Source organism: Sus scrofa, chromosome 8, assembly GCF_000003025.6.
Source record: "Sus scrofa isolate TJ Tabasco breed Duroc chromosome 8, Sscrofa11.1, whole genome shotgun sequence".
NCBI classification, from domain to species: domain Eukaryota; kingdom Metazoa; phylum Chordata; class Mammalia; order Artiodactyla; family Suidae; genus Sus; species Sus scrofa.
Window position 1 is genome coordinate 18,817,751 of NC_010450.4, and position 19,152 is coordinate 18,836,902.

Below are 19,152 nucleotides of genomic sequence, written 5' to 3' on the forward strand. Positions count from 1 at the left end.
TGTCACCGCTGAGCCACAACGGGAACTCCTGAGCCCTCGGTCTTAACCTCTATGCCACTACGCCCAGTGGTGGTGGGACCCGTGTTATTCTCTCGGAAGCTCCAAACAAGACAGATTCACGAACGCAACAAGAGGAAACATGACGAATAACCCAGAAGCTGAGGGAGGGGCGAGCACTGACGCCCACCGAGCCCCCATGCCAGGCATAGGCCAGGCAAAGCCCAGGAAATCAGGGTCCACTTACCGTCCTTGGGACTCGCTTTGTTCCCAGCAGGCTGCTCAATCAACTTCAGCAGCGGGGATCTCGACCTCTGCATAGTGGGCAGAGCAGGGTCGCCAAACAGGATGGTGTCCTTGCCCCCTGTCAAGGAAAAGGGGGAAGACCGGCATATTATGTCACCAGTGGCGTCGGCTCACGCTCACCCCCATACAAGGGCCGGGCTACTGGGGAGTGTGGGGAAGGGAAAGGGCCAGCATGCCTGCTGTGCAGTGTGCGGACAGGGCAGTGAGGGCCAGGGCCAGTTCTCTCTGAGTCCCAGAGTCTGCTCAGGACACGGCTGCCCACAGATGCCACCGTTAAGTGGCAGCCTGCTATGTCTGCCGACAACTGAGTGGCTTTGATCTGGGTCAGACGATAGCCGTAATAACAACAGCAAATAATAATAGCAGTAAAGTGGACTGTGTACACGCTCTGGAGCCACACTGTAGTGCTTGTGTCCTGGACCCCCTCACTTGCTCGCTGGGTGGCCTGGGGCAAGTCACTGAACCTCTCTGAGCCTCAGAAGCCTCATCTATAAAATGAGGAAGAACAATGGCATCCACCTCATGGGGTGGTGGTGACAAAATGAACGGATTCGTGGAAAGCACTGAGGCCTTTTGTCCGCACTCAACACATTTCACTGAAACTTACTTTGCAGTGCGGACTGAACTGCCGTACACACCAGGTCTGACTGCATTTGATTTGTCATTTAGATTGAGTGATAGCTCTGTCATAAGGCAGGCGGTATCAGGTTCCCCAAATGATCGCAGCTAAACCCTGCTTAGGATATAGGCGCCCATGCCAGCCAAGCCCTTCTGTCCACGCATATGAACTCCCTAAGTGGACAGAAATGTTTGAGGCAAAAAGGAAGGAAAAAGGAACTCTATTTTTAGAGGCCATGGCAATTATGGAGGGAGAGGCAGGGAGGTGTGGCTTTGACACGTGAGCATGACAAGCACAGACGCAACACAAAATGTGTGCACATAAAGTGATGCTGCCCCACCCGTCAGGAGAAACCCTCCCACCCCGGGCAGGATTTGATCCCAAACTCCTGCTTGTGAGCCCCCGGGGATTTTCTGGCAGGAACTATCACACCAACAGAGAAAACCTCAGGGACCATGGCGCCACCCATGCTCCAGCCTCAGCGGTCTGACTTAGGGTGAGACCCTATCTGAAGCCACGTCACTGAGTGTCTCTGGGGCTCAGATCAGAGGCTCTAAAGTTCCATGATTCTCCTTAGATTCTGGTTCGGTAGAGCACAGAATAGTATTTGGGGAACCATGTTCCCTCCCTTGGAGAACCAGGCAGACCCTCGACTGTCCCTCTAAGCCCTCAACTGGTCTGTAACCCTGCCCCGTCTCAATAGCCATGCTGCGTCTCCTTAACTTCGCTTCCAAGACTGTAGTGGCGAGTCTGGAGCATAGCAGGTGCTTCATAAACAGCTGGTTATGGGAGTGAATGGCTGGCACCTTCTTGGGAATCCTGATGTTTTTATGGGCCTAGGTGCTCACAGCCACCTCAGGCAGGGTTTATTAGCAGCCATGGCTCTCTGGTTTCTGCTATCTGAGGGTCATCCCAGGAGAAGAAAACTTTGACAGAAGCTGACTCTGAAGTTCTTCACTAGCCCAGCTATTGTCTCATGTGGGAAAAATCCTAGAAACCTTCAGGGCTAAAATCTGGAGAGGTTTTCCCAAGAAAACCATGGAGCTCTAGCTTGGAATAGTGTTAAGAGGCTCTCAGAATGAAGCCCACCCTTGTGCTCCCCTTGGGCTGTAAAGATACAATCTAGAAACACCTCGAGGAACTAAGCGTTGTCATGAAGCCACAGCAGATGCCTCGAGTGGACTTCTTTTGTTTCTCTCCATCAGGGCAACAGTCACTGTCCTCAAGTCAGGGACAGGAATGCAATTCCTGATCCATCTTTCTGCAGGAGGTAGGCTGGAAGCTCTCTATCCTTAAGGGGACTCAGGAAGAGACAGGCTCTACCCTCAGCATCCCAACCAGCCTTCTAAGTCCCTTTTACTCTAGTGCCCAAGAATCAGAATCATGGGGCAGAGTAGGGAGCTGGCTGCAGCCGAGTGACGAAGGCAGCTGGGAGGAGAGTCTCAGCCTCTCCCATTGTGAGGATTTTTCTAGGGCCGAATACCTCCATGGCCTCTCCAAGCACAGGGCATCATCCACTTTGCAACAGGTCCTCAAAAAAGCTGGTACCAGCACGTTACACTTCTCCAGCAATCTGAGCAATAGGCATGCAGACAACAGCAACAGAAGCTACCACTCATCCCTGTGGGGGCAGGGAGGAGATAAATACCTCCCGAAATCCACCTGCAGAGATCATTTCCTTTTCTGAGAGTAAAATGCCAAGATTTGGTTTTTGCAAGATATGTGAAGAATTCAAAGACTTCCCTTAGAAGACTCTCAGTTCTGTTCTCACTAAATTCAGATTCTATCTGCATTGCCTAAATCGAGCTCTAATCTGATGGTCGGCTGTCTCTGGTTCCATTTTGGTTTGAGGGGATTGGAGAACAGGGTGAGGGCGATCCCCAAACTCCATGCAAACCACAACCGGCGCAGGTGACACAGGCCCTTCTGTTCAAGGGCTGTGTGAGTTTCTGGAAACCTTCCTGATTCCCTCTAACCACAACATCCCCCTCGCCTTCTCCAAGATGTACCAGCTACTTTCAAAGTGCACATTTTCTTTCTCAGGCTGATGCTGAGCGTGGAGAACAGAGAATTAAAATGAAAAGCTCCAAGAGCCAAGCTTGGCTCTTGCCAGTTTTTTTTTTCCCCCCCTGGCTTTCAGAGTTTCTTTTCAGAGCACGAGCACATCCAGGAAACCTCCCCTCAGGCACCCCCCCACCTCCCCAGCACCATTCTCACCTGCAGATGCCAGCAAAGGGCTGGGAGGGGGAGGCTGCCAGGCAGGGGGCTGGGGAGGGTGGAGGGTCCTTCCTACCTGAGGGGCGTGCCCAACCGGCCCACCCTCTGGCTTCCTCAAAATAGCCCTGTGCCTTTCCCACCTCTCAGGGACCCGTTAAACAGCTTGGAGTCCACTTTGCTATCCAGATGATTTTTCCATGCCGGCTGTGACATCTGTTAGACTGGTCTACTTCCCAGCAAGATCACACATTTGCCCCAGCTCTATCAAACACCATCAAGAGCTACATATTGTTGGCTGAGAGAGTGAGAGGGAGGGAGAAGGGAAAAATCATAGCATGCTCCAAGCCCAACAGTAATTCTGCCTCTTAGTAATGAGCGGTGGGCTGCTCCACCATGGTCCTTTGGAGTCTCGAAGAGATCGGTCCAGCTTCTGAACTCTTTGTCTCCAATCAACTTGCTTTTGAGAACCAGTTCCCCACTGATCAATCCACGCCACCCCATCATCTCCCCTCTCTGAATTGTACTTCATCCTGGAATGGAGATCTGAACACCTGAGTTCTCATACCCGTCTCTGTGGCCTTACATATCGTCTAGTTTCCCGAGTTTCTGTTTCCTTATCTAAAGTAAGGGGATCAGACTAGCTGAGGAAGGGGGAAAATGCTTTCTCTCACATGTCACCTCTGACCAGGAGGTGGCTTCCTGGAAAGCCAAGACGATTTGGAAGGCCACATGTGGGATCAGCAGGGAAGAAGGATGTGATTGATTAGTAAGGTCTGCCACTGGCACATGGTTGGAGTTGTGTAAATACATCAAGGATTCTCCATCCTTGAACTTTTTGTTCTCAACTGTCCTTCCAGGGCTAGCATTCAGCGACTCATCACGTTATTCCTTCACACACTGACATCTTTATTATTCAGCTGATACTTAGTTGGGTACCGTTTTGTGCTTTCCTCTCCCTGTCTGATGCATTATTCACCTTACTTCCCTAGTGGGGCTGTCGATTCCTGGAGGGGGCAAGAGGCATGTCTAGAATGCCTGATATAGAACTGAATTCACAAAGTTGATGCTCAAAAAGGTATCAGCATATTATGGGCCACTGATCCTTTCGAGGTGCTAGCAAATGAGAGAGCTAGCAGGAGTTCCCGTCATGGCTCAGTGGGTAACGAATCCGACTAGGAACCATGAGGTTGCGGGTTCGATCCCTGCCCTTGCTCAGTGGGTTAACGATCCAGTGTTGCCGTGAGCTGTGGTGTAGGTCGCAGACACAGCTCGGATCCCGAGTTGCTGTGGCTCTGGTGTAGGCCAGTGGCTACAGCTCCGATGAGACCCCTAGCCTGGGAACCTCCATATGCCGCGGGAGCGGCCCTCAGAAGGCAAAAAGACAATAAATAAATAAATAAATACATAAATAAAAAGAGAGCTAGCAATCCTCTGAAACCACTGAGATTCAGCCCCTCCAGCTGGCTGAAATGGCATGCTTTGGCTCTTACTTGGGAAAGAGGAGGGGGAAGAATGAAAGAAAAAAGTGGAAGAAGCAAAGGAGGCAGGAGAGGAGGAGCGGAAGCAAAAAGAGGAGGAGAAGAAAAAAAAAGAACAGAGCTCTTCTCCCTTTGCTATTCAGTCGGTCAAATGGAGACCACAGGGTCATGAGCAGACAGAAGGGACTGGTCGGATTTGCCCTGAAAGCAGCCCCTCCCCCCCCACTCTCACCATGGTTTGAAAATGATCATAAGGTGACGCTCCAGGGCACCATCCTTCTTCACTGCACGAGGGCAGTGCTACTGCCATGACGTAGACTTTGTCAGAGGTGGGACTTGCCACTCTTTTTTTCTGTCCTCCCACTTTGTACCAATGGGGAGGCCAGAGTTTAGAACAAACCCAGCTATGGCATAAAATCCATTCAGCCGCCACCCTCAAAGCTAATTTTACCATTTGATATGTGCTTTGTGCTAATTGAATTCTCTCTTTCAATTGACTATTCTGATCAGAAGAGTGCAAGGCTACCGAGAATGCATTTCTATTTATTTACATGCAAGGATGATGTGGATGCACTGCTATTAGCCACAAACACAGATATTTCAAAGAGAACATACTCCCAAATCCCACGGAAACATTGTAGCTCAGGCCTTCAGGAAGCAAGAAAAAAAAAAAAAAAAAAAGGAAAGAAACAATTGTTATTGTATAGTTGCGATTCTAACCGAGACCAAACAACAGCAGAGCTAGAAAATTCTCAGCATTCTTCCATTTATTCAACTTCCATCTTTTTACATAAGTTGTAGAAATAAAACATTGTGAAATCTCACTCAGTCATTTGGAGAGAGAGAGAGAGGAAAAAAAAAAAAAAAAAAACAAGCTCCAGTCCATGCACAGAAATAGCAATCTGACTGCACAAATAAACGATAAATTTGCCTGACTGTGTTGGAATTCAATGCAATAAAAGAAAGGCCTTCAAAGAAGATAAGGTTTTAACTGCATCCAAAGGTTCTTGTGCAAAATGGATCATTCAAATCCCCAGGATGGCACTTGCCACTAATTAAGTCTGTTAGGTCTTTTGACATCAAGTTCAAGGAATCTCTGCTAAAAATTCCAATATATAAAACACACTTCCAGGCAACCTAAGGAGGCTCTTCGGATCGACATTAAGAAAACATGTGGTTTTGTCCATGTCCCTGTGGCAATTTTCATTTCTCATAGTTACAAGGAAGCAACTGATATGATTCAAGGGTAGAGAAGGGTTTGTGCAGAAAGGTTAAGTAACTAAAAATATATGTACAAAGTTGCTTCCAGGGAAAGAGGAGGTGGTAGAAAATGATAAATACAAGTTTCTGGAGAATGTAAAGAGAAAGGCAAATAGCTGACCGGGGTCTCACGAAGGGGGTATTTTACAAAGACAAACGGGGATAAATATAGCTAATTAAATGAAACATCCGTTTCTTCTACACTCTGAGCAACTGCAGGAGAAAAGAAAAATCCCCAAAGGAAAATTTCGATTTAAGTATCAAACGGGATGGGGGAAGCGAGAAGGAGGTTGAAAGTGCACTTGGGTTAGAACAATTGTTGGAGCTTATATTCATTTTTAGGACGGATGATTAAATTGAACAAGTCTTTGTCAGTTCGTACCTTCATTTTTAGAACCGATGATTACATAGAATAAATTTTTATAAGTCCTAACATTCATTTTTAGAGGTGATGATTAAATTGAACAAATCTCTATAAGACACCTATGGGTAAAAAAAAGGAAGCAATTTACCAGATTCACAAAAGCTAAAAATAAAATAAATACAGACATATACAATGACAATTTCGGAATTTAGGTTAGCAAAGCTTCATAGTTCCACAGATGAGAGTTCGCATATTTATGATTTTTTTCTGATTTCCTCCAAAAAGATGGTCTTTAAAACACTGTGGAGTCCTCAGCAATGATCTTCAAATAATAGAACATTAAAAAGGTAAAAACCTGCTCAGCAAGTTATGGGAGAGCATCCTTTTTTTAAAAAAAGAAAACAATCTTCATGAAGTTCTGCTTACCTGGAAGACTCCATAAACCAGAAACTTCCAGGGTTCTTAATTTTTTCTCCAGTTCAGCCACTCGATTTCCTAGGATTCTGGAAAAGGGGAGAAAATGGCAGGAGACAATGAATATTTATTTCATCAGCTCTCAGGGCTCTGAGCAGGCTACCTGGGAAGTCCACCCTAGCACTCATAGAAAATGTTTTGAGATTTAAGATACCTGCAAAAGATACATGCATGCATTTGTCTGCGTTTGCTACCCACACAATACTCTATTGAAAGTACACCTAGGAGTTCCCATCATGGCTCAGCAGAAACAATTCTGACTAGTATTCAAAAGGACACGGGTTTGATCCCTGGCCTTGCTCAGTGGGGTTAAGGATCTGGCGTTGCAGTGGCTCTGGTGTAGGCTGGAGGCTACAGCTCCGACTGGACCCCTAGCCTGGGAACCTCCATATGCTGTGGGTGCAGCCTTAAAAAAGACAAAAAAAAAAAAAAAAAGAAAGAAAGAAAGAAAAAAAGTACATGTAAGACTATAGAGGGAATGATTAAAAATGATTTTAACATATGAAAATGTTGCCATTCCAGTGAATTTTCTCCCGCAAAGGTAACTGGAAAGCCAAACGATGCTCCCAACATTGTCCAAACATCTTACATCATTTCCATCTGGGAACCGCTCATTGCTCATTGTGTTAACTTTAAACACTCCTAGTGGTATCGCATCTTGATTCTTCGAAAGTGGAGCTGTTTTAGAAGAACCCAATCTAACAAATAAGATGGAAGAACATGCTTGGTAATGTTACTTCAAGTCAATCAAATAATAAGATCAGCCTTGTTAGACCTAACCTATGTCTTACGATGTCTGTCTCCTTGATTTCTAGCATAATGCCTGGTAGATGGTAGGTGCTCAATAAATATACTTGATTAAATAAATGCTTTCCTTTCTTCTTTCTTTTTTTCCCCCCGTGGCCTGTGATGATCTCTGGAGAGAATTTAAAAGTTGGCATTTCAAAATCAGTAATGACACAACCACCAGAATAATGAGGTTGCCTTCCAAGGTGACCATTCTGACTCATCATGATGTGTAAGATCTGGAATGTGCATTTGATGTATAAGATCTGGAACGTGTATTTGCAAAGATTCCACTGTGTGCTTGGAAGCCAAACTTGGTCTACAGGCCCAGAAAGACATAAAGGGGGGTGCATATTTCCCCTCCTTCACGCTACACAAAATTAAATAGAGTGGGGAAATGATTTGATCCTCGTTGAATACTGCAATCACTTTTTGTTGGCCTGGAAATGGAAAAGCCACTCTTTACCTTGGGGGGATTTTCTTGGCACTTGCTAAAAGGATGCGGAAATCACCTTTATAGCAACGTTTCAAATCCTTTCAGCAGGAGAAACCAGAGCCCCAGAATTGTTCTTCTACCTCCCTTATATTCCAGAGACAGCTTACACACCCACATACATACTGAAACATGAATATGTATATAGCTGCACATATATATGGCTTTGAATTCAGCCTTATTTTACCTGAATTGACTTGCAGCATCTTAATTAATATTCCCTTTGAGTTCACAGAAAAAAACCCTCTTTGACGTTCCCATGTGTGGTTTTGTTCATCTAGGTACTTAGTGCTGTTTTCTTTGCTTCTTTTCTTGAGTCTTAAATTCTGCATAGTCTTTATCAATTACTTTCAATTTTCACTCCATTTGTTGGGTCTATTCTGCTTTCATGTCTCTGACCCTTCAATAAACACCATTCTTCGTAATCTCGCTTTCAATATTTTGCTCAGACCTTCTGATCCGAGTTCCCTTTTCAGCAGCTGATGGGTTTGAGATGCAATCACAGCCGTGTTCAAGTTGACGCCTGCTTCTTAACGAGATCAGATCATCTGTGCGGGGCGGCCTCTTGGAAACAAAAGATAAGGCTTAACTCTTCTGCGTACACCGAAGGATGCCGTCAGGGCAACGTTCAAAGGCGTGGTGAAGAGACATTTGCTTGTATTTGTTCTGATGTTCCTGGATAATGCAGGCATGTCTTCCAGAAGAGGGCTGAGCTGAATTTGCTGGTGTCCCCAACCATCTACTGCCAGGGACTCTGCCTGTTTGTCAAGGCTGATGGCTTTGCGCTTTAGCCTGACGTAGCATCGGATGCAGGGCCAGAGGTAGTAAAATGGACTGGTGGAAGTTGCGGTCGTAGTAACAGTAGTAAAAATGCCATCAATAACACTAACGACTCCACAACAGTTAACACAAATAGCAACTCATCTTTCCTGAGTCCCTGGGCTGAGTCAGGGCCCCTGCCAAACACCTAGGGAAGGTGCCTTTTCTTATCTGACCTGAAAAGGCTCTGCAGCATAGATGTATTTTTATCCTTCTTTTATACATGAGGATCCTAACAGATCCTCAGAGAGGTTCAGCTGCTTGTCCAAGGACACACAGTGCATCTCACAGCTGTGTCTTTTCTCACCCGCCACACTCTACTGCTCCCTTTTGAAAACAGAGGCGTGGAAGTTAGTTAACTTCACCTAAACCAAATGCGGAACTCAGCTGGTAATGTGTCTGGATGTTTAATCTATACCTCAGTTTGCCTCCAAAGTGAATGCTCTTAACCCCAAAATGGCACTAGAAAACCAGCATTCTCATGCGCCCAAAGCAAGTTCTTTTTAAAACGTGTTCATAACTGAAATAGGGAGGCAGCCGCAGCTGGACTTGCCGAATACAACCTAAGATGCTTCAAACGACAGAGGGCCTTCCTGACTGGCTTCACATTGAGCAGATATGGCAGGGGATCCACTGAATACGGTGTGATGAGCCCAGGGAGAGAGGGAGGTGGCCTGAGTCTTTTTCACTGGTAGAATCCAAAGATGGAGACGGCAGAAGATCTTGCGACAATCTATGAGGTAGCTCTTATTATATTTATTTTGCAGGTAAGGGCACTGAGATTCAGAGAGGCCACTTGACCAGCCCTGGGTGGCACAGCTGGTAAGTGGAGGGTCTAGAATCAAAACCTGGGCCTGAAAATACACAAGTCCTTCAGCCGGACTGTGGAGACATGAAGATGAAACAAAAGATGAATCCAGGTGGCTTAGGAGCCCAGACTATGAATGCTCTTGCTGCCGTATTGAGAAAGTTGAGGCTTTTCTTTTTTTTTTTTTTTTTTTAGAGTTCCATGATTAGTGGTTTTTAATATATCTGCTGGCATACTTTGGCAATCCACACCATGGCACACAGGTTACACAGGTTGCCCCTTTACAAACAGTCCGTAATTCCAGTAGTACAGTAAAAATATGGAACACTTCACGAAATTGCGTGTCATCCTTGCGCAGGGGCCGTGCTGATCTTCTCTGCATCGTTCCAATTTTAGTATATGTGCTGCCGAAGCAAGCACAAGTTGAGGCTTTTATTCCTTGGCCACAGGGAGATACTGAAGGGTTTTAAGCAGAAAAACAGCATAAGGAGGTTTAGGAAGATTGTTTTTGCTGTGGGCTGAGAATGAACTGGAAGGAGTATGTATAGACGCAGAAGGACCAGTTAGGAGGGTGTCGTGCATGGCAGTGATGAAGATGGCCCCAGACAAGGCCCTGGGGATGCAGGGCCACCAAAGGGGTGAAATAATAACGAGGAGGCATGGAGTTCCCATCGTGGCACAGGGGAAACGAATCCGACTAGGAACCGTGAGGTTTCCGGTTCGATCCCTGGCCTCGCTCAGTGGGTTGGGGATCTGGTGTTGCCGTGAGCTGTGGTGTAGGTCGCAGACACAGTTTGGATCTGGTGTTGCTGTGGCTCTGGTGTAGGCTGGAGGCTACAGCTCCAATTTGACCCCTAGCCTGGGAACCTCCATATGCCATGGGTGTGGCACTAAAAAGACAAAAAAAAAAAAAAAATGAGGAGGCAGACGAGGAGCGGGAGGTGCCTATGGGACATCGGGTGGACAGTCGGGCATCTGAGAGCGCAGAGACGGGAGCGCAGAGATGGGAGTGCAGGCTGGAGTGGGTCTATACTCCCCCACGAGTGGGAGGAATCAGAAGAACCTGGGACCAGAGCATCACCTGCGTAAGGTGAGAAAGGGCTGGAGATACGCCAGGTGGAGAGGGAAGAGGAGTGCCAGGGCCAGGTATGGAAGGGGAGAGAGAGCTCCAGGTGGCGCAGCGCGGTCAGGCTTGTCTGATTCTAGAATAGGGTCACACAGGGTGAAAAAGGCAGCTGAGAAGATGGGCCCGACCCTTGAGAGAGCTGTTTCAGGACAGGGGAAGGAGTGAGATCCAGAATCCAAGTGACAGGGTTGAGAAAAGCAGACTATGAAAAAGTTGAAGCAGTGCGTGTACATGACTCTTCAAGGGTTTAGCAGGGAATCCAAGGAGACAGCCAGGGCAGCAGCTTGAGGCGTAAACAGGCTCGAGAGAGGATTTTTTTTTTTTTTTTTTTGTAGGATGGGGAAGATTTTAAAATAAAGGTTTTTTTTTTTTTGCTTGTTTTTTTGGGGTGTTTTTTTGGGGGGCTGCACCCATGGCTCATGTAAGTTCCCAGGCTAGGGATGGAATCAGAGTTGCAGCTGCCAGCTTACAGCACAGCCACAGCAAGGCAGATCCGAGCCGCATCTTCGACCTACACCACAGCTCACAGCAATGCCGCATCCTTAACTCATTGAGGGAGGCCAGGGATGGAACCCAAGTCCCTATGGAAAATAATCGGGTTGTTACCATTGAGCCACATGGGAATTCCCTAAAATAAAGTTTTTATTTAGTTGTGGCTTGTTTTAGGAAAGGGATATGTCAGCATATGTCTACCTAGAAGTCTAGAAAAATCCTCAAGACACCAGGCTTCTAGATAGATTTCCAGGAGCAGGTAGTGATGACACCATCATCAGAGGGGATCTGCAAAGACAGGACTAACTCAGGAAAGGCCACCACAGGCAGCAGGAATCTCTGAGTGAGGGTCCTGGGGGCAGCCTGATCCCATAGAGGAAGAGTTGGCTGTGGCTGGACTCAGACTGGAGATAACCCTACCCCCACCTCTGCCCCAGGAGACCTGCTTTTGACTCTGCTCTGATCCATGACAGCTCGTGCTGCTCCCAAGATCTTCAACTTCCAAGCTGCGTGCCATTGGCCAGGGAAGGGAGAGAGCAGTGAAGAGTCTTAGGCACAGCACAGAGGGTAGGGAAAGGCCAGCACGTCCTTCACCACCACTTCCGCCGCCACCCCACCACCGGCAGAGTGATGGCTTGCTGGGAAGGGCTGGAGAAGCAAGCGTGGGGTCCTGCGTGCGAGACAGTGCTCTTAGCATCTGCCTCTCCTATCAATGCCCTGCCACCACAAGACACATGAACCACATCCCTTTACCAACAGCTAGGCAACTGCAGATCTGGCAACAAGTACCTTGAGCAAAATGTTTATGAATTGAACGGCCTCTCAAAATGCAAAGTCCTGGGTTTGCTCATCAATTCTTTGATATGGCTCCCACTGGGACTTCTCAGCATTGGCAGGGTGGTGGTGGTGTAGGTAGTGGGTGGGGAAGCGGGGGAAGGGAGGGGGGTAAGTGCCAGGCAGTGGAAACCAGTAGGGGGGACACATGCTTACAGACATAAACGCCTGTACGCCCATGGCTATCGCTCCACCCAAACCAAACTATTGTATTATTCTAGTTACAACACGCTAAATCATGGGGGGATAAGAGCAAGCAGACCAGATTCGCATTTTATTCTTAGCCCCCACTCCATCTGCTGTATAATTTGTTTCTTTCGATACTCCCCGCTAAAACATTTATCGAGAGTATGAAGCTTAAGCCCCTCAAAGTATTAAAAATGGCACATTAGGTGCTTTATGTACTGATAGGAAGCAATCTTCAAGATCTATTGTTATGGGAGAAAAAAGCAAGGTGGAGGACAGTGGAAAAAACTTTCGTTGATGAATACAGGTACCATTTAAAAAAAAAAAGAAAAAACCTCTATCTATATAAATATATGTGAGTATTTGTGTGTGTCTGTGTAAATGTATAATGCATTTGCTTCTATATGCATCCTTGGAGAAGATACATAAAAAATGAGGAATGGTGGTTTCTTCCAGGAAGGGGAATTGGGTGGCTGAGAGATAATAGTAGTTCGGAGATATACTGTTGTTTAACCTTTTAAAATGTGAACCATCAGATGGCTCAAAATGATTAAATAATAGTTAGAAATGAAAAGGTGCACTAAAAAGGAAAAGGCCAGCAAAGTGAAAATGTCTGTTGTTCTCAACAGAGGGCGGGAGCCCAGGGCCCCCGGCGATGGGTGTGGGCGCAGTGGGGTACAGTAGGACGGCATTAGGAAATCAATCTGTCACAAGAGAGGGGAGTGTCAGGCCAACAGCCTGGGGGACACCGAGTCTGGCAGGTGGAACTCAGCCTGGCTTTTCCATGGAGGCTCGTGTTGCCATCAGAACTGTAACTGGCAGGTGATGTAGGAGTGGCCTGGGAGGCAGTGGAGGAGGCGGCGCTGGGGTCTGCGGACGGAGGGTTGATGGGAGGACCTGCCCAAGGACAAGGGGATGATGGTCTGGGAGGAAGACAGCAGAGGGAAGGCGGGAGCCAGAGAAGGACCACAGCAAGCCCTGAGAAATTGCTACTGAGTAGCTGGATGCATGAAAACCATAGAGCTTCATGACCACTCTCCTGTGAGTATTAAGGGCACAGGAACAAAGAGTCTGAAGACGAATCGCTCATCCGTTCATCAAATAATCAGGAACCCCCGCTGTGGGCCCAGCTCGTTCTACATACAGGGAGAGGACAGTGACCAAAATGGACCAACCCGAGTGATGTGGCAGTTTGTCAAAACGAGGGATTAGGATGGTGAGCAGGACACATCCATCAGTCTTCAAATCATGCTTTAAATGCTACATAAGATTCTGCCTTATGGATTTATTGTAATCTTAACCATTCTCCAAATTAAAAGTATTTGGGTTATTTCCATTTTTTTTTCACTCTTATATTAAATGAATCCACAGTAACCCCTCTTAGGTATACATCTTAGGACATCATTCTGATTTTTTTTTTCTTCAGGATAAACTCTTAGAAGCAGACTCTCTGGGTCAAAGGAACAAGCATTTTAAAGTATCTTAAAACATACTAAGGAATGGGTGCTCCAGACTCTAGACTCAGGGAATTTGGGAAGCTGAAAAAAATATCAGAGGACACTGTCAACCTGACACTGGGAAATGTGGGTTTTGCTCTTGATGACGAGGTGGGGGGCGGGGAGACAAGAATTCTAGGAAAAGTCTGGAGAGAATGAGAAGCAAAGACAGAGGGAATGAGGTTCTTCCTCCTCCCCCCACAACCCCTCACCACCGCACCCACCTTACCCCCACCGGCCCCTGGGTCGGGTAAGAAGATGGGAGACCAAAGAAAAGGCAGGGGGGCCTGGGTGGAAGGAGGAAGGAGCAGGGAACCAGGCAGCAGAGAGCATTGGAGGAATCCATGAAGATGGGTTTCAAGATGGGAATTGGGATGCAGAGAAATTCTAGATGAAAGAGGCTCAGAAAGTGGGGTTGGGGGGTACTGGAGACCTTCAAAGGAAGATTGCCACGGAAGATTCAAAAGCCGTCTTGGGAGGTATTAAAGCCAAAGCGATCTTCTGTTCCTGCCCATGGCATCCCCAGAAGCTTATCAAAATCCAGCATCCTGACATGCCCTCCAGAAACCCCCTGAATCTGCATTTCTAAACAAGCACCCCCTCCAAGTAATTCTTACAAGAGTGTCCCGCAGAGCACACTCTAAGGGGGTGGTTGTTGAAGAGCTAGAGGTGGCCTCCTGTTTGCAAAGCTTTGAGGTGAATTGCATTCATGGGAACCCTCTAGGAGGTTCAAGAAGATCCAGGAGGTTTCTGGGTGAAGGTGCAGAAGCTGGAGGAAGGGCAGAGGTTGAAGAGGGTGAAACAGGAGGTCACAGGAGAGCGGGGGCCCCAGAGGAGAGAAGGCGGTGTGGACCAACAGGAAGGTGCGTTTTTCAGAGACAAAAGGACGGGGGTGGAAGACACTGGTCGCAAGGGCACGGTAAGCCTTGGGGCTCAGAGAGGCAGGACTTGTTTTCTCAGCAAAGAGGAGCCGAGTTCACCCGCTGAGAAGAGACTAGGGTTTAGAAGACCTGAGAAGGTTTGAAAGAGCCCCAGTGGGTGCTTTAGAGGGAGCCCGTGAGGACACAGCGGGCTCCTGGGAACAGAGGGTGGGTGATTCTTCCTGAACAAGACAGACCTCGTGCCTATTCTGGGGAGATCCCCATTTCTTCTCTCTCCCATGAGAAGTGTCTCCATTTGAGCATCTGGCTCTTTCAGTCCCTGGTGAAGATTTCCTTTAAAGGAATTTGTAAGACTTTTATCGATAAATTCCCCTTGGCATCCTTGCCTCTATTCCCCCCAGGGCTCCCTGCTTTCTTTTGTCTATATATCCTGATCTCCCACATCGTCTTCCCTTCACTCATGACCTCTCATTTTCCTATGAGGTTTTCTTTACAATACTCTCCACCATTTTCCAGTTGCTACTCTCCCTGTGCCCCCCCCCAACTTGCCAGGCCCCCAATCCCTGCCCCTTTCCTTCTTGTTGGACGCCCACCATTTAGCACCTCCTCCCAGATTCTACCCTTAAATCTGGGTTCCTTGCATGGGCCTTCCAAGCAGGACAGTTACGTAATCTGCAGGGCCGAAGGCAATGTGAAAATTCAGGGCCCCCTTGTTAAAAAACGATGAAGAATTTCTAGATGGGACCCCATGTGGCTGGGGCTGTGGTGTAGGCTGGCAACTGCAGCTCTGATTCGACCCCTAGCCTGGGAACATCCATATGCTGCAGGTGCAGCCCTAAAAAGAAAACAAAAAAAATCAAGATGGCGACCATGGAGCATTAGACTGAGAGCAAGGCCTTCTGAACACCGGGCCTTGGGTGGCTGCCCTGGAAGCCCACCTTGTTGGCCATGTTTGTGGCTTTACTTTATGGTTTATCCATCATTCTTTGAACACTTCCGATGTTGCTTCTGCCGTCGCTGCTACTTAACTTGCTTGATTTTGCCCAACATAGTCAACACATGTATAGTAACCAAATAAGACATCCTATTTGAGAAATAAAGTATTGCCTGCCCTATCAGCCATCGAAGCCATCCCCGAGGGTGAGCCCAGAGGGAGCTCAGGTAGGAAACAAACAAGATCTGCCATCTAACAGCCATTGGACTGCAGCCACCCCAAGGGGGCAGCTGGAGGAAACACAGGATACTGGCCCCTGATGCTGAGCTGCATGTCCAAGGAAGGAGGTCAGCCAGCCCAGCCTCTTGCATCTTCCCATACAAAGAAAAGCGCCAACTTCCTTAACTGGAGATCTCTAGTTTTCTGTTACTAACAGCAATCTTTTGTTCCGAACACCAGGCCTTTATTGCAAACCTCCTGTATATCCTTGCTCCCCACTCGCCTCCCTGGAGCAGTTTTCTTTGGGTTCTTTGAGATGCTGCTTCCTGGGCTTGCAGTCCTAAGCACGTCTGCCGACTAAAACAGAACCCTCAAGTGTCAGGTTGTACTTTTTTTTTTTTCAGTTGAAGTATTTTAATTATCGTTCCTTTTCAACACTTTGGTGGTGGTCGTGGTGGTGGTAATCTGGAAAAATGGCCTGAGAGTCCCTTCTAGGCCCAGCTGCCTATAAGCTGATGCTTGGGTGTTCCTGCTGTTCAAGAGCCCAGAGAGCCATTCAGTGAGGTTACAAAGGTGCAAGGAGGTGCCTCCCCTAAGGGGAGGCCTGGAGGAGAGCAGGTTCCACTCCCTGGGTAAGCCTACTCTCAAAGTCAGTCATGGAGTTCCCACTGTGGGACAGTGGGTTAAGAATCCAACTTAACATGGGTTCGATTCCCAGCCTGGTGCAATGGGTTAAAGGCTCCTGCCTTGCCACAACTGCAGCACAGGTTGCAGTTGTGGCTTAGACTCAACCCCTGGCCTGGGAACTTCCATATGCCAGGGATGCAGCCATAAAAAAAAAAAAATGTCAGTTGTAATATGCATTACTTTACTTGGCGAGTGGCTCTGAGTAAGGATTCAATAAGCAATAACCAGTTTTATTTCCTTATTGGTTCCAGCTGAGAGCCAAGATGTCAGAAGCACGGTTCTAGTTTGGTCAGTTTCCTTCCACATTTGAGGGCTCTTCTTTCCTTCCCTTAAGACCTGCAATCCCATCTGGTTGCCACCCACTGCTGACAGCCATTGCCCCACAGAGCTCCTGCCCACCCTGCACCCAAGGGTCCAGCCCACCTACTTGTTGGTCTGCCTCTGGTGCTGGATCACCATGTTTTTCTCATGGATCGTCTCCAACAGAGCTGTTGCCAGAGATTTCAGATCAGAAATGGACTGTGGGGTGGCTGGGAGACTGCACCCGTGATCCTCGGAGAGCAGGTCCTGGACTAGGTGAGATATAAAATGTACAACTCAGTCTTCAGTCCTTCTGGAACACCGGGATGCAAACCAATGCCAGTTTTTGCTTGATAATGAAGCTGGGATCAGTTCTCAGCTTCTACAGGCTACTGTGTTGCAATGGAAGAGTCCACTTCAAGTGTCAAAAGTCAAACAAGGACAACAACAAAATCCAGCGTGAGGGTTAAAAAGAGAGGAGGAAGTCCTCATGGACTTTTATCAACACTTTTACAATAAAAGGATGATACTCTTTTGCATTTGTCCAATATTTTATATTTTCAAAACACTTATACTGCCTAATACATTTGAGACTCAGAATTAAAAAAAAAAATAACCTGGAAAGGGTTATTTATTCCCATTTCATGGACAGAAAAGCAAGCTACTGATGGATTCAAAACATTAGCTGAAGGGCACACAGGCAGGCAAATGACAATGACTCTAGTTCTGAGCTGCTTGCCTTATATCACAGCTTCCCACTGTGTGGTACCCTCGGGGCAGGGGTGGGGGGTGGGCAGGCAAGGTAACATAGGAGATTTAGAATTCAAAATATATTTTATATATGCATGTTTTCAGAAACTAAGAGATAACCCCCAAAGACAACAACCACGTGTACTCCTACCAGACGGGAAACAAAAGAAACAATAAAAATCTCTCGCTAGGCATCTCTGTACACCATTTCCTATACGCCTGTATGTAGACACATAAATTCACACATTTCTCTTCAAAAATGGGAAAAAGCTCTGTTTTTTTCACTTAACCTTATGTCTCATCATGCGTATCTACTAAAATATAAAATGTAACGGCTGCCTAGTACTCCATGCACAGATCTATAGTAATTGATTTAATTACCGCTGGACTTTTATGTTGTTTTCAATGCACTTTTAAAAACTCTTATAACTAATGTAGGAAGAACTTTCTTGAGGCAAAATGCTTGCATACATCTGCAATTATTTCTTGCTGGCTCAAAGGAGATCAGTTTAAGGCTTTTCATTACGGGTTGCCAAGTGATTCTAGAGAAAGGTTGTGCCAGGCTGACCTCTGTGCCATGGTGTTTGAGTGTGGCCAGTATCCCCCACATCAGTGACAGGACCGGGTCTCAGCATTCAAAGATGCTTGGCTATCGAGGGGATCCAGAGCTATTTCTAGATGGGCCACTTCACATTTCTATCAAGTTTTGTAGTTTTCTTTTTAAAAACAATTCTAGGGTGTCCTTTTCTAGTAGAGTGAAAAACAAAAGTTTCCTGGAAGTGGTCTAGGTTATTAGGTAGGCTGGAGATTCAGTAGTTTTAAAAAAAAAATCCAGGAGTTCCCGTTGTGGCACAGTGGTTAGCGAATCCGACTAGGAACCATGAGGTTGCGGGTTCCGTCCCTGGCCTTGCTCAGTGGGTTAACGATCCGGCGTTGCCGTGAGCTGTGGTGTAGGTTGCAGACTCGGCTCGGATCCCGCGTTGCTGTGGCTACAGCTCTGATTCTACCCCTGGCCTGGGAACCTCCATATGCCACGGGAACGGCCCAAGAAATAGAAAAAACAAACAAACAAACAAAAAAAAACAGAGTTCCCATGGTGGCACAGCTGAAATGAAATCGACTTGGAGTTCCCGTTGTGGTGCAATGGAAATGAATCCAACTGGGAACCGTGAGTTTGCAGGTTTGATCCCTGGCCTTGCTCAGTGGGTTAAGGACCTGGCGTTGCTATGAGCCGTAGTGTAGGCCGAAAATTCAGCTCAGATCTGGCATTGCTATGGCTCTGGCATAGGCTGGCAGCAACAGCTCCGATTAGACTCCTAGCCCGGGAACTTCCATATGCCTTGAGTATGGCCCTAGAAAAAGACAATTAAAAAAAAAAAAAAAAAAAGAAAGAAAGAAAGAAACGAATCTGACTAGGAACCATGAGGACACAGGTTCAATCCCTGGCCTCGCTCAGTGGGTTAAGGATCCGGCATTGCGGTGAGCTGTGGTGTAGGTCACCCAAGTGGCTTGTATCTGATGTTGCTATGGCTGTGATGTAGGGTGGCAGTTGCAGCTTCAGTTGGACCCCTAGCCTGGGAACCTCCATATGATGCAGGTGTGGCCCTAAAACAAAACAAAACAAAC

At 47.1% G+C, this 19,152-nt stretch overlaps 1 protein-coding gene across 5 annotated transcripts in view; it reads right to left on the reverse strand.

The window, feature by feature from the left end:
- The window catches only part of CCDC149 (coiled-coil domain containing 149), a 106,394-nt gene that overhangs the window by 10,021 nt on the left and 77,221 nt on the right, over nt 1–19,152 (reverse strand). For 4 of the 5 annotated variants that reach the window (XM_021100560.1, XM_021100557.1, XM_021100558.1 and 1 more), the window contains 4 exons: nt 16,904–17,048; nt 6,668–6,744; nt 5,233–5,265; nt 245–361 (listed from right to left, as the gene is read on the reverse strand). In XM_021100560.1, coding sequence (XP_020956219.1) covers nt 245–361; nt 5,233–5,265; nt 6,668–6,744; nt 16,904–17,048 — 372 coding nt within the window. The remainder of the gene's footprint in view (nt 1–244; nt 362–5,232; nt 5,266–6,667; nt 6,745–16,903; nt 17,049–19,152) is intronic. The other variant, XM_021100561.1, reaches the window with a different exon arrangement.